Source organism: Orbicella faveolata, unplaced genomic scaffold (assembly GCF_042242905.1).
Source record: "Orbicella faveolata isolate gen_17 unplaced genomic scaffold, um_ofav_v1 contig_35, whole genome shotgun sequence".
Taxonomy (NCBI): Eukaryota; Metazoa; Cnidaria; class Anthozoa; order Scleractinia; family Merulinidae; genus Orbicella; species Orbicella faveolata.
Window position 1 is genome coordinate 9,905,001 of NW_028301564.1, and position 14,858 is coordinate 9,919,858.

Sequence of the window (14,858 nt, forward strand, 5' to 3'; positions counted from 1 at the left end):
GGACCAATCAGGAAGCAGAAGTTCACTTCAGCAACTGCGGGTTTTGATTGGTAGATGTAGTTCCATTTTGTTTGTTTCTTTTTTAAGGTTCATGGATTGTCGTGATAATCACGACTGAGGGCAGCGAAAACGCAATCAAAGGTCGTTTGTTAATTGGAGAGCTGATCATTAGAACCGTTTTTGTTGCAGCTGTATGACAATGCCATGATGTCTGCAGGACTACTTCACGACCCTCGCAACATGGTGGGAAGGTTAAACTCTCTGTTAGCTAAAGTGCTGGACTCTTCCAAGTCACAGTCTGAGTAAGCGCAAGTCAGACGGAGCTCAACTGCAAACAAGCTGAACATTTTTGGTCAAAAAGGTGTTGCCATCTATCAGTCATACGCAGCCGAATGAGGAAAAGTGGTCTCTTAACAAATCCAGGTTTTAAAATCTTACATTTTTGTGGCAGCACGCTGTATTACAGGCGTCAAAAAGCAACGTCCAGCCATGTACAAAAGAAAGTGTAGGAGTCAATCAGACAGTGAGTTGGTACCTTGTGTGGACAAGAATATGTTACGTGTCAGTAAAACACTTAATGCGTCGTGAGGTTTTTAAATTTCACATGAAACAATCAAGGAACCGACAACTTTTTGGTTTCTTTATGTAAAGCATTGCTTTCCTTTGAGTAGGTAGTCGCGTATCGACGATTAACGGAAAATGGAAGTGAAGAAATATCATCGGTTCATAACACTGATAAAAATAAAATGCGATCTCTTGATGTCTCTTACTAATGTCGTATTCGTTCTGCTCCGGGTTGCCACTGGTCATGAAATCATCAGGCAAAAAAAAAAATTCTTTAAGGTCAGGGAAAAGTCAAAAATTTTGGAGTCAAGGAAATTGACATTTTGAAGACAAGTCCTTAAAATGGAGTAATTTAATACCATTGAAGGATGGAAGAAACATTTGGGTTCACTGTGACCTGGACGTTTTTGTCTTAATATGAAGAAGGAAAGTGTGTTGACAACTTATCAGTCTTAATGGGTGGAAAGAACGGCTGTAAGGCCATAAGCTTAGAACCTGCTAATATATCCGACATTTTGTATTTATTTGGTCAGGCAAATTTTATTTTTATCGGGGAAAAGTCAGGGAATTTTGGAAAGTGGTGTCTGTGGCAACGATCGTTTTTCTCACGATTTTGACTACGTCATGCGTAAAGCATGTAAGAAATAGTGTATTTAAGGAGCTCAGTCACGGTTTGCGCATATTGCGTCGTTTGTACCGTGACTGAGGCCCTTTAAATGAAAGCAAAGGAGGGGAACTGACTGTCAATATATAAGAAGCGGTAAATGCCGATCATGTTTGTTAAAGGCAGTGACGTAAGGGTAAAACCACCATCGTAATCAGACAACTAAAGGACTGCTTTATTGCTGCGACGCATTAGAAGCGTGAGTACAATAGCATGACCAAACAACTGCAAATAAGATGATATTTCAAACTTTTCAAAGGACATTAGGATCAGTTAGCTGAAGTATAGTGACGAAGAAACTAATCCTAACGTGTAGTGTATCTTCCACTCCTAAGATATCTCAAGTTTCTGACTTGACTAAGTTTAATTCCTAGGTCTTTCTCGGATTGTATTTTCCTCCTCACAATGTGTTCATTAAAGGGAAGATCGAGTGCTTCTAGTCTTGTTGAGTCGTTTATCGAGTGCAACACAGGTAAGGTCATTACTGAAAAATCTAGAATTTTAAACTTCCCGCTTTTTCTGGATAGTAAACCCAATTCGGCTGTACAAGGAGGCAAATGCAATGAACCACCTTTTAAATGTTCAGCAGGATTTAGAGTTGCTTCGCCAACATTTCCTTGAAAAAGTGAATTTGATTGTAACGTTCCCGTGGAACGACTTCTTGCCGAAAACGCACGTCGTGACGAATGTAACGAGTTCACCATTTTCTTTTCAGCTGTAACATCCGAAGATGCGCGAATTCTCTGCGAAGGTTCAGCGTTCGGCTGAATGATGACTATTGCTGGTAAGAGCTGTTGTCCTTTCCTGTGCTGTGAGCTAGGGATGGCGTGCTTGTGCTTCAGGAAATGGGCTCTTTCAGCGTCAACAAAGGCACATTTTTCCTTGCAGTCTTTTTCCAGCCTGCTGTAGGTGATATGTAGTTCAACTGATTCTCGCCGGTTTTTCTCGATGGCTCGTTTCGTGTTCACTTCACTAACGTGGTTTCCCTTCATGGTGTGATCGAAAGTGGATTTCCACGAATTTATATATCTATGACATCATTTTCGGCGTTTGTGTTAGCAATCACGCACAAAGCCAATTATCATGAAAATTAACGTAACAGTTTCGAAACAGTTATTATTGGATAGAATGGTAGATTAAAATGAAGTTTGTTTTCAGTTAGGCGTAAATCCTAAAGATATTTATTCTAACTCATCAGTGTGTCGCAGATTACCCGAATTACTGACTCAAGTAAGCTCTTAGTTCGCTGTTTCCTTGATTTACTGCTTATGTATAAACATGATACCTGTTCCACATCAACACTTCTTGACGTCATTAATATTTCGGTGATAAGTGAATGCATATGCCATAAATTCACTCGCAAAAGTCCGATTGGTCAAATGTCTTTCCAGTTTAAGGATTGAATCTTCTGTTTTGGTAATTTTATTCTCCATTGAGTGTTGGTCCACATATTTTCGTTTGGTCCCTTTCAGAGAGCGAAATTACTTTCCTCGACAAAGGGGATAGCTTTCAAACTGACTCTATCCTGGACATCAAGACCCACTACAAGCCGACAGAAACCTTCCAATACTGAATCCCACGCATTTCACCTTATGCCACCCTGCATGTGTGAAAATGAGTTTTTGAGTTATTTTTTGTGAAAAAAATTACCTTATAGTCGGCATGACGGGTGTATTTTCGTTGGGTTTGGGTGGGTGGACGGGCGATGTATGTGTCTCAGACCAATCAAATTGAAACTTCTATGACCAGCCAATCAAATTGCCGCTTGCAACAGTTGCAACGTCGGCAAGTAGATTCTTGCTGACGTCAGCTAAACGTTGCTTCGGGAATTTAACAAATCGAATGTGGTTTAGCGTGGTCTGTATTCTTATCGACAACGATACGCGTCATCACAGTGGTCAAAATGTTGTGGACTCACGAGGCGCAGCGATGAGTACAGACCACGCTAAACCACATTCGATTTGTTAACTTTTTACCGCTTTATATAAATAATTTGTGTATTTTCCGCCGCTTCTCCGATGTTCAATGTCCAATTGTGCGAAGTCCTGCAGTTGAAGTTCAACGCTTAATGCTTTTTGCGAGCATAATTTAAGCGTATTTGTTACCACGTCTTTTATAATTGTTTTAGTTTCTACGCGGTCTAATCTTAAAACTCTGGAAGTCTCAGAGCGTTTTAACCATTTTTAAGTCTAACGACAACAGCTAGCTATGAATAAGACCACTGAGTTTTAAACTTGTTTTTGTTACAAGCAAATGTAACGAGCTCATTATATTTTCAGGTAAGCTTACAAATGGAGTTGATGAATCGGCGATTCTTCTTGTTATTTGTGTTTCTAAGGGCATATTGATATATATTTTGTTGCAAATATCTCTTAAAAGTATTCCAATAAAAGGAATTTCAAGAAATTCATATTTGTCAGAGTTTTTCTTAAGTTTGGAAAGTCTCCATGTTGGCAAGTTGAACTGCAAATTAATTAAATCAGACTTGAACGCCAGTCAATTAGAAACTTTACATGGCTCCTTACGCAACCTCTGGAGCATGGGACATTTTGAATTCTAAAACCATCTTGGATGTAAAATTAGCCAGTTCAAGGATCTCAGTGGGAGGGAAGTGAGCATGGTGACGCGTATTACATGTGGCTCTCTACTGACTGAAATTCAAACCACATATGATGGAGAAAATAAGCATTATAGCCATCATAGAAAACACAGTGTCAAGTTGTGTACAATGGGATCGAAGACTTTATGCTCACCATTCGCTGGTGGCAAAACTACCAATCAAAATCAAGAATTCTCGATCCGCCGAACGAGTATATAAGGTGCGGAGTGTTACCGAGCATTGCTCTCCATCACTCCCTGCTATCGGCAACTGATGAGATCCAGAAGTATCGAAACCGCGGTATTGCCTGAACGACAAGGCTACAAGCGTCCTAACAAAAGAGGGACTACTAACAGTCTCAAGAAAACCTGACAACATCGCCAATAAAGCAATGACGACCATAACGTGGAGCTGGATGAACAATCATAAGAAGAACTCCTAAATTCAGAGCTTTTGCCCGAACAAAACCACACAATATCATAAACAACACGCAAAACAGTCAACAGACTTGCGCGTGAACATCTACATTAACAGTGCCAGAACGAACAAACTGGAAGGATAAAAAGTTCGATGAAATTGATTCAAGAAACATAAGAACGTCTCTCTAAGACAGACTTAAAGCTTTCCGCAAGGAAACAGCTATCTCTGGCGAAGCCTGACAAAGATAAATATGACACCCGCGATAAGAAGCAGCATAACTTGCGACAGTTAATCAAACAGCCGGGCCCGGCGTAATAATACAAAATGCAAGTAACCAACATGTTCACGGAATATTTCAAACTTTGTCCCTCCAGAGCTAATAGTTAGAGAGCTTAAAACATATCTTGCAGTACAAATAAGCCAAAAAAAAAACTAGCACGTGGCAAAAAACAGAGGTGTCAAACTCTACAAATTACACGCGGATAACAGCGTAAACCACACAGACCTATGACCTCTAACGGCTCTACTCTAGTGAAATATCCTCCTAAAAACACAGGATCCCCCTGTCGTACCATACAAAAGGGGCAGATCCTTAAAGATGTACTAGTTTGAGCAAAACTCTCAAAGCGGCTATTACACGTGGATAGGAGTTGTGTAGGCCTGTCACCCCATTGTTATCACATAAGGCATTTGTGTGATACCAACACCTAGCAGTGTTCAAACTGCCATAATTAGTGCCATAATTAGTGCCATTTTAGCGTTAATTAACACCTTAGGACTTGGGACACCGACAGGAGAGTCTTCGACGTCTCGTTCCGCCATCTTGAACACACGAAACAAAGCCCTTCGCGCTGTGATTGGGCATCAGAACGAGGTTTAAAAATAGCTCGGTCCAGATTTCCCGGTGAGAACAAACGCAAAAATTCGAAATAAATTTTGTTCAGGAGATAGAAGTGAAGCGCTGTACACGTTAAAACGAGAAGAGTTTTATGCCCACACAACAACGTCACCTATCTTAAGAAATCCTTACTTGATCATATCATCTCTAAATATAGACATTTTGTCAATGCAAAGAAACCTATCGTTCCAAATAATTTCATTAATCACCTCGTAAGAAGAGCCAGGTGTTTTCCCGGTTAGTCCGGACTAAGCATCTAGGCACACCTTGTAGTAAGCTGGTAAGGAGATTTTTAGTTAAGCGGTGTCGAAATTACAATATAAAAGAAAACGTCCCCCAACTGGTGAAAGAATTTTTCCAAGGACGCTTTTCCTCGAGCTTGGGTAGTCTTGCAAAAATTTCTTTAGACATTTGACCCGCTTTGCTTTTATCAAACATTCAGTATGTAGCATTCTTAATCCACCATTTTTGAGCTATTTTTTTGTAAAAAAAAAAAAAACCTCTTAGTCGGCGCGTCGGGTATGTTATGGACGGGTCAATGGATGAGTGAGAGATTGGATCTACTATAAACAGCCAATCAAATTTCTTGTTGTAAAGGTAAATGGTATGTGAGAAGATTTGATCCCGACACAGTTTAGAACGGCCATATTTATTCTTCTATGAAAGAGGAGGAAGTATTCATATATTGGGCTCACTTCGACATTTACTGTGGGTTAGGCTGAGGATTTTAGTTACGAACGAGATGAGCCTTGACGTTTGAAACAGTTCGTGAGTTAGTAGTATGCAAATGCAACGAGATATTTTTATTTTTAGTTACAAAGGTAACTTGATACTTCTGTTTTTCACAAGGAGTAAATTCAATTAGAAGTCACGAATCGTCGTTTCTAGTTCTTAGGACATGTTTTAGAGGAGACGAGACTACTTAGATTTGAAACAGTTCTAACGTTTACAATAGTAAGTGCAGGTAACGATTGTTTTGTTCTTGTTGCATGCAAATGTAGCGAGATATTTTTATTTTTTAGTTACAAAGGGTAATTTGACACTCTTGTTTTTCACAAGGGAGTAAATTCAATTAGAGCTGACGAATCGTCACCACTCTTCCCCACGAGATGTTTGCTATCTTTAGTGACAAATGGTAACTTAACACTTTTGATTTTTATACGCCAGTAAATTCAATTAGAGCTGACAAGTTATCGGCTATTGTTCCCAGGATATTTAACAAAAACAAGCTTTCATTTCTGGACGGTTTTTACGTCTTTGCAGTAGCAGTTTATTTTTATTTGATGGGCATTTTATGACATTCTTTTCAGCCCGATATTTTTAAAGGTAGAAAGTATGAAAACTGCTCAAATGTTCTTTGAAGACTGCGTGGCACCAAGTTAAAGTGCAATTTAATTAAATCAGACTTTCAATGTGTCAGAGAGGTTTTTTTTCTCTTTCTTTCTATTTTCGGTGAAGTAGTGCTGTTGTGTTGTGTTGTGTTGTGTTGTGTAAAAAGGGTAAACTTACGACTCGTATAAGATGCAAAAAGGTCTCTTGAGTATTTTTCAGCAAAAATTCCTCTTGGGGGTTGGAAGGGCTATGTGATCGGTGAGTGAGGGAGTTATGCATGTGCACGTGTCACACCAATCACAGAGTGGTTTTACCAAAGAACGAATCAAAGAAAAAAATAAGATGGTATCTACATTAATCTGGAGACGTGTGAGATTACTGTAGTTTGTTCAGTCAAACATTTTATGGCTTACTATTTAGCTATCTTGCCATTACCGATGTAACATCGTATGTACATCATAAATTCCCAGTTTCTTTCTTGCTGTACATCGCAACCAAAAAAACTTGTCAAATTAACCAAATCATTACTGTAAACAGCTCGATGAATGCTCCTATCTCCGAGACTTTACAAAAAAAAATAACTCCTGCACGCCCTGCGTGCCTATGTTTAATATCAGATACAGTAAAAACCCGCATATAAGAACCTAAGGATTTAAGAACCTCCAGGCAGAAATTTGCTTTTTTAATACCCCAAAATATAAGAACCTGTTTAGGCAAACAAATTCCAGCAGGTTCTTATATGTGGGGTTTAACTATTTAATTTATATATTTTTTTACCAAAAACCAAAAAGGTGATCGAGAGTTTAGAAAATTGAATTGTTAAATGAAACTCAAAATGCACAATGTATTTTAAATTTGAACTGTTATTATGAAACAATTATTGCCACAGTTCTTGATGGAAAGATACATTTTATATACAGTACTGTATCATTGATCAATTAATGTTGTTGGACTTTTGGCAACATGGGTACATTAATGAATATTTATAATGAAGAACAGACCAGATTTTATACTATTTTCTGATAATCAACAACAATGTCTACTCTGTAGAAATTAAGAACCTAATTAAGAACCTACTTAGCCTAAACTGTCAATAAGTACCCCATAATACAAGAACCTGTTTTGCCAAACTCTGAAAAAAGTAGGTTCTTACACGCGGGTTTTTACTGTATTAAAGCATGGTGCTTAACTTTACCTTTTCCATTCCAGATAAAGCCATAAAAAATAGAATTTGCCTCTTTAATTAGTTCTTTGGAAAGAGGTATAACCGATGCTCTATACATAATTTTAGGAACTGCAAACGTTTTCAGAATTTGAATCCTTCCTAATAAGGACATCCACAGACTTCCTCATGTCCTTTATAAAGTTTGTCTAAAATTTAGGGAATCCCTTTATGTCACATCACAGCCAAAGTACACTCCTTTCCCGATGAATAGCGTGCCTTTGCTAAATCCTTCACTGATCCGTCGCTGATTGAAGAGATTCCAAATGATCCTAAAATTAGACTGGGAAACGGGATAGCAGTTCCAATCCTCGACACCTCATCTAAACAAATTTATGAAATCTTTTTGCGAAATAAACAAATCCCACCCACTGCAAAAAGTAAACTAACAGATAAATACCCTGATATAAACGCGAAATGAGATAAGGTTTACTCTTTACCCTTCCGTTCAACTCTGAAATCTAGAAGACTAGAGAGTTTCAATACAAAATCTTGAATTCCATTGTGTATTCAAACGAAAAACTGGACCCCCTATTTTTTCTTTAAGAAAATACGAGATCCTAATTTAAATAATTAAACTTAAAACATAACACGATGAAGTCTATTTAATCAGTGAGCAAAATGTGAAGAAATTAATGAATTCACGCAGCATTGTGTCTAGACTAATATAATGGCTGCGGCCGCAGCGCACTATGAGAGTTAACTGGGTTATTTCTAATTAATCAATTACGATTAACCGGGTTACCGAAAAATTGTGAGTGGCCGCTATGTTTGGCAGTTCATTGAACTTAAACCGGGTTAACGGTTACCATGGAAATTAATTGACACAAAACTAGGTGAATTCATTATTTCTTTACATTTTGCTCACTGATTAAATAGCCTTCATCGTGTTATGTTCCAAGTTCCAGGGGCCCGTATTTTCTGGAAGAAAAAATAGAAGGTCCAGATGGGGTCCAGAAGGGGGTCCAGGAGGGGTCCAGATGGGGTTCAAAAGGGGGTCCAGATTAAGGGGTCCACGTTTTGTGCGGACCCCTTTTCCCCTTGCGGAATATGTATATGAGCGGACAGAAACTTGACAAGACGTAACTTAGTATTGTGTATGTTTCATGCTTGTATTTTCTTTCAAGGCTCAAAAATAACATACAATTACCGTTTGTCAAGACGGCTTTCAATTTTATTGTGGTGTTTTACGCTGAGTTTCAGTAATTTTAAACTCAGTAATACGCAGAAGTGGCAGATGTGACGATTTTACTTTTCACGCCAACGTTTGTAACTTGATACTTTTGTTTTCCTCGCCTAAGTATGCAACATGATACCCTTGTTTCCTCGTAAATATAAGAAAGATGTGTATTTTTTACTCACTGCTGGAGATAAATGGAATAAAGCTAAATATCTGATGAAAAATCGAAGAGGAACGATTTTGTTTTATTCCAAATAGGGCGTCGATAAAACGAGGAACATGGCACATTCCTGAACATCCCAAACATTCCGGAACATTCCGGAACATCGAATATTTAGAATAATTATGCGAAAAATATGTAAAATTAAATTTTTAAAAATTAAATCAAACAAAAATAAATTGGTATCAGCTCGGAAAATAAAACAAAACAAAAACATAAAAAAAGGAAAAAAGAAAGAAAAATGAAAGTGACTGCAATGAGTGAAGGCTAGCAACTAAGATGACTAATCCATTCCTTCCAGTCGTTCGCCGTCAGTTTAATCATGTGTCTGTCCCTTATCCCCGATTTCGTTCTTCACAGAAAACCAAGCTGGTGGCGTTCGAACTCCTTAATCAGACCTAAAAATATGGGTTTACGAGTGTGATTTCTTTATTCAATTCATTACGTCAATACAAAGATATGCGCATACACGATTTCTCATGAAGAAATAGTTTCTCCATGAGATAGAAATAGAAACTCTTCGGCATTGAGTTTCTTGTATAACCTAGTTCGGACTGCTCGAGCTCTGATGACAGTGTAAACAAATACAAACACAAAATTTAAAAACGTTTGGCGACGCGCGCGCTGTCTTGCAGGGTCGCTGGTCAAAACTTTATTGTCTCAAGAAATATTTGTTACAAGTGTTGGCGATCTGAAATTGAATTCTAATTGTCGCCAACAGTTCAAATGCATTTCCTTGAAAATGTTTTGTCCAGTACAAGTTAATACTTAATTAATTACAAAAACTTTTACCGCAGCTATCTTTGATCTCACCGCTTTTCTGGTTTCTACGATCGCCCCAGTAAAGAAATCTGTCAATCATTTGAAAACCGTAGCGAGCATGCGCAAAACGCGAAACGCGAGGAAACCGTTTCTCGTCCCTAGAGGCCGCGCTCCTTTTGGTCAGCACCAAGATATCACGACCTCTGGATAGGTCCAGTGAGATTCCGGTTCTGATTGGCTTTGCAAACACAATGGAATGAGACTGGGACCAATCAGATTTGTGGGACTTGACTCTGAGCATGCGCAGAGTGACGGAAGTCCGTGAATAGCGGACTTCCGGTGTTGGATCTGGCCTGATCTGGCCTGATCTGGCCAGAGGGTCGGTCAGAGGTCAGAGGTCGTGATTCTTGGTGCTGACCAAAAGGAGCGCGGCTTCTGGGGACGAGAATGGAGGAAACCATGACGGAAACCATTACATGTTTCGCCGCCATTTCTATCCAGGATTTGCCTCCGATTCGATAATTTTTTTATTCGCTTTTAGTACTTTTTAGCAACAGCTCAGAGACAATCAGGACTAAGGGAATGAAGGGACAACTTTGTGTCGGATGAGCGATAAGTTTCAGCCTGGCGTTTTCCTGCTGAGCGTGGCGAATTTCACATGCACATTCTCGGTTGTTGTATCAGGAAGATAACTATTGTAGGCTGCTTTTATTTTGCTGTGGAAATTTTAAAGTTCATTACCTCTAATCTTCACACCGACGAAAGAGAAGTTTCCTTTGCAATTATTCTTCTCTAATTTTTGTCGAAAATAGTGATGTCGAACTGTTTCATGTCTTCATCATAACAGTATCGCGAAGCCTCCGAATGTAAGTCTTTGAAATATTTCCGAACTGTTCAGAGTTGTATATTTAACCTTGAGCTTACATTAAATAAGCTTTTCTATCTACATTTTATCCGTCTTAATTTACTTATGAAACACAGCATTTACTTTATGATTTCCCTGTGATATGTTGAGTTTGAAGACTTTCTATGAGTGATTTAAATCATGAAACTTGAAGGCGGTTATAAATCACTCAACAAGATTTGCTTGTTTCAACAATGCAGTGATACGTAATGTAATAACATATTATTACATTCAAGATATTTTAAATGAAAATGGTACTTTTCCTACTTTTGAAGAATTTAATCGAAGGTACAATATGTCAGCAAATTTTTAAAACTTTTTTCAAATCCTTGCATCTATTCTAGCGAACCTCAAATCCAAGGCGGCTTCTACGCTAAAGGCTGGTTTCCATATGATCGCAGACGATCGCAGACGATCGCGGATCGCAAATCGCAGATCGCAGACGATCGCAAAGAGAGTTGTTTCCATATAATCGCAGACGATCGCAAGCGATCGCAGAGCCGACTGTTGCATACATTTCGGACAGCGGAACTGTCAAAATTACACGCGTGCTGTGCTGGCGGGAAATCGCAGCAAACAATATGGCGGACGTCGAGGAGGAAATTTTGCTGCAAACAAATTTATTTCTTCTTTTAGTCAACCTATTTTGAAATTCTCTTGGCACTGCATCTCGCCCCGATCCAGAAGGAAGCGTTTTCAATCGCTTCAGATAACGACCATACGCAGTTCTTATGTTGCGGAATTTGACCTCCGCCTCAGCCGCCGATAAATTAAATTTCTCCACGACTTTTTCCCAGCAGTTAGCCTTTTCGTTTTTGTCTTTGAAATCTTTACTGTTACGGTGGTAAACCCAATGATATCGCACAACTTCCTCCATAAATTTCTCGTTACTAACGTTACCTTGTTCAACGCCAGCCATGTTTACAACAAATAAGCGGTTGCTTTGTTGCAAAGAAGCGTTGAATCATGGGTCAGAAATCAAAATATTATGGGATACGTTTCGATCGCAGATCGCAGAACTTTGGTTTCCATATGATCGCACGATCGCAATTGATCGCAGACGATCGCAGACGATCGCAGAACTTTTTGCGATCTGCGATCCGCGATCCGCGATCGTCTGCGATCATATGGAAACCAGCCTTAAGAGCTAAGAATTCTGATCTCGATAATTCTGACTTTTTTGACTTTTCCACTGAAAAATCGGTTTTACTTTCTAAAATGAAATGCAAGGACTACTACCTTCTGTTCCAAGAAAAATCAGAGGTTACACCTACAGCCGTCTAGTCTTGGGCCCAGCATTACTCTGGCATAGAAGATAAATGGGAAAAATTATTCAAAAATATACCTCACCTCTCTGCCGACAACAAATTGAGACAATTCTCCTTTAAATTATTACACCGTATTTTAGTGACCAAAAAGGAGCTTAAGAGGTTCAAAATATCCGAAAGTGAAGATTGTTTTTTCTGCAAATCCGCTGATTCCTTGCAACATGCATTTCTGGAGTGTCCTGCTGGCCTAAACGTCTTTCAAAAAGTTCTTACATGGTTCAATAATGAGCGCAAAGTTAAATTTACACCATCTAAAATACAGCTACTATTTAAGGACTATGATCTTCCCCTAAATACAAGCCCAAACCTCACCCGGAAGTTTGGGGTTTTAGTAGTGCAAACTCAAAAATATTATTATTGCAAAATGTTGGAAAAAACTTTCAATTTTCTCGAATTGAAGTCAGCGTTATCTTTGTAATGGGAAGCTGAAAAATGTGAAATTTAAATTAATTAATTCAATTTACATTATATAATCAGTCTCAGTGGCAAAATCAGTTATTAGTGTTTTACTAGTATTGTTATAATATGAATGTAAGAAGCATCAGTAATGGTATTAGTATCGTAACTGAAAAATGGTAAGTGTATTGTTTTGTAGAGCAAATTATGCAAATTTTAGTATTGTAAGTAGCATGTGTAATTGCATCGTTTGTTAATTAGAGTAAGTAGTGTTAGTAGTTGTATTACTGTTGTAAATAGTTATCACTTCTGTAATTAGTAGTTGTAGTACTGTTGTAAGAATTAAAAAAAAATAAAAAAATAAAAATAATGCAGTGATAGTAAAGGTCTCAAAAACTAAGACCTAAGACCTAAAATCTAAGACCTAAGACCCCCTCTGAATCTCAAAAACTAAGACCCAACACCCCCTCTGAATCTCAAAAACTGAGACCTAAGACCCTCTCTGAATCTCAAAAACTAAGACCTGAGACCCCCACCGAATCTCAAAAACTATGACTATGACCTGGGTTTGCTTTAATTCGAAACTGAAATCAACAACTGTGTACTTTTTACAGCCCAAAATTATTTGCTTTCGAAGATCTGATTCCTCTTTGAAGACTTTGAACAATCTCGGATTTTTCCTTGCCGGACTTGCTTACACTTTCACGTTATTCGGCTTAAATTTCAACGCCTCTGACTGACGGAAATAAACATAGCAACCGCAATTATTTTCAGTATGCCCAAGCTCAAAAGATTCATGCACTGCACAACCACAACCAAGTGTCAAGAACATGGCGATTTCATAGTCTGCTCAAGCTCGCGAAATTCGTGAACACATTTCAGTCCAAACAAACTTAGTTGAGTAAGACCGGTAACACTGTGCTGAAAATCTGTGAAAATTTTAGACTGCTGGAGAATGCTGTTTCCAACTGCCGGACACTAAGATAAAAAAGTACATTTAATTTACGTGGTAAAATAACACAGATCAAAGCCGTTAACGCGCGTAAAGCCGTCAAAATTCACGACGGTTGATGTACATCAGTATAACAGCGTGACCGCGTTCGCGCAAAAACTAGTGCATGTGAAAATGGAATTTTATTCCTTTTTATTTGAACTTTCCCTATTTATTTTTGTATTTAAGTTTTGTTTATTTAATCTTGCACTAGTGTCACTGGGTGACTTTACAAGAATCCAAATGTAAATGTAAATGCGACACTGTTGTGTTACATGTGATCTAGACTGACATTTCCGTTGTATCGCCTCTTTACTTCTCCTACTACGTTGTTGTCGATGTAAATAAATTGTCTTGAATACGCTTACCGTTTTGTCGTCTACGATCAGTGTTACATCATCCTGAACAGTGACATTGTTGCCTGTCCGCCCTGGAAATATCGAAGACTTCTTCGATCGAACAGGGACCAAATCTTCAAAAGCTCAATTTTGGGCTGCAAAAGTTACACCGTTGCTGATTTAGTTTAGTTTAATGAATTCGTCAAGCTCGAAGTTTTTGAGATTTGGAGGGGTCTTAGGTCTTACCTTTTGAGATTCAGAGGGGGTCTTAGGTCTTAGTTTGTGAGACTCAGAGGGGGTCTTAGGTCTTAGTTTTTGAGATTCAGGGGAGGTCTTAGATCTTAGTTTTTGAGATTCAGAGGGGGTCTTAGGTCTGCAGGGGCGTAGCCAGGGGAGGGTTCCAGGGGTTCTGGAACCCCCTTTTGGGTTATGAAAATGGATTTTATTTCAAGAGGAAAAAAGTATCGGAACCCCCCTTTCGAAATTCCGCGAGACGAGATTTTCGTTTTTGAAGAAGAACAAAAGAAAATCAATTTAAAAAGGCATCATATGCTATATCGCAGGTTACAATATTATAAGGGTGCATAAATTGGACGAATCATACAAGCCTTCCGTGCCTACTTCCAGCCTTGCTAGTTTCTCGAGAAGGAAAACCTGTACAAGCCGCTTTGCAGTACTATGCAGATGGCCTACCATTACCCCAGGTTTTTAATGTGGAACCTTTCCGTTGGCTGGGCAAGTGGCTAAACGTGGCTCAAGACCTACCAAGCAGTGCAGTTCAGGCATCAGAAGAATGCAACCATTAATTCTTTCCAATCGTACAAATGTTGCTGCGTATCTTATGTACGTTGCCAATTACCTCTGCAAAACGTGAGCGATTGTCCAGCACATTACGGCGACTGAAAACTTATCTGAGGGCGACCATGACCAGTGAGCGAGAGTCTGGACTTGCGCTAATGAACATCCATCATGGTAGGAAAATTGGCATCGGTGCAGCAATCGCCATTTTTGCACGGAAGCATCCACGGCGCCTCCTTCTT

General features: G+C 38.9%; 1 protein-coding gene across 2 annotated transcripts in view; it reads left to right on the plus strand.

The window, feature by feature from the left end:
• Positions 1-769, plus strand: part of LOC110058005 (heat shock protein 75 kDa, mitochondrial-like) — a 53,854-nt gene extending 53,085 nt beyond the window's left edge. For both annotated transcript variants that reach the window (XM_020764597.2, XM_089272865.1), the window contains one exon: positions 190-769. In XM_020764597.2, coding sequence (XP_020620256.2) covers positions 190-306 — 117 coding nt within the window. In that variant the 3' untranslated portion in view covers positions 307-769. The remainder of the gene's footprint in view (positions 1-189) is intronic.
• Positions 770-14,858: the final 14,089 nt, after the last annotated feature.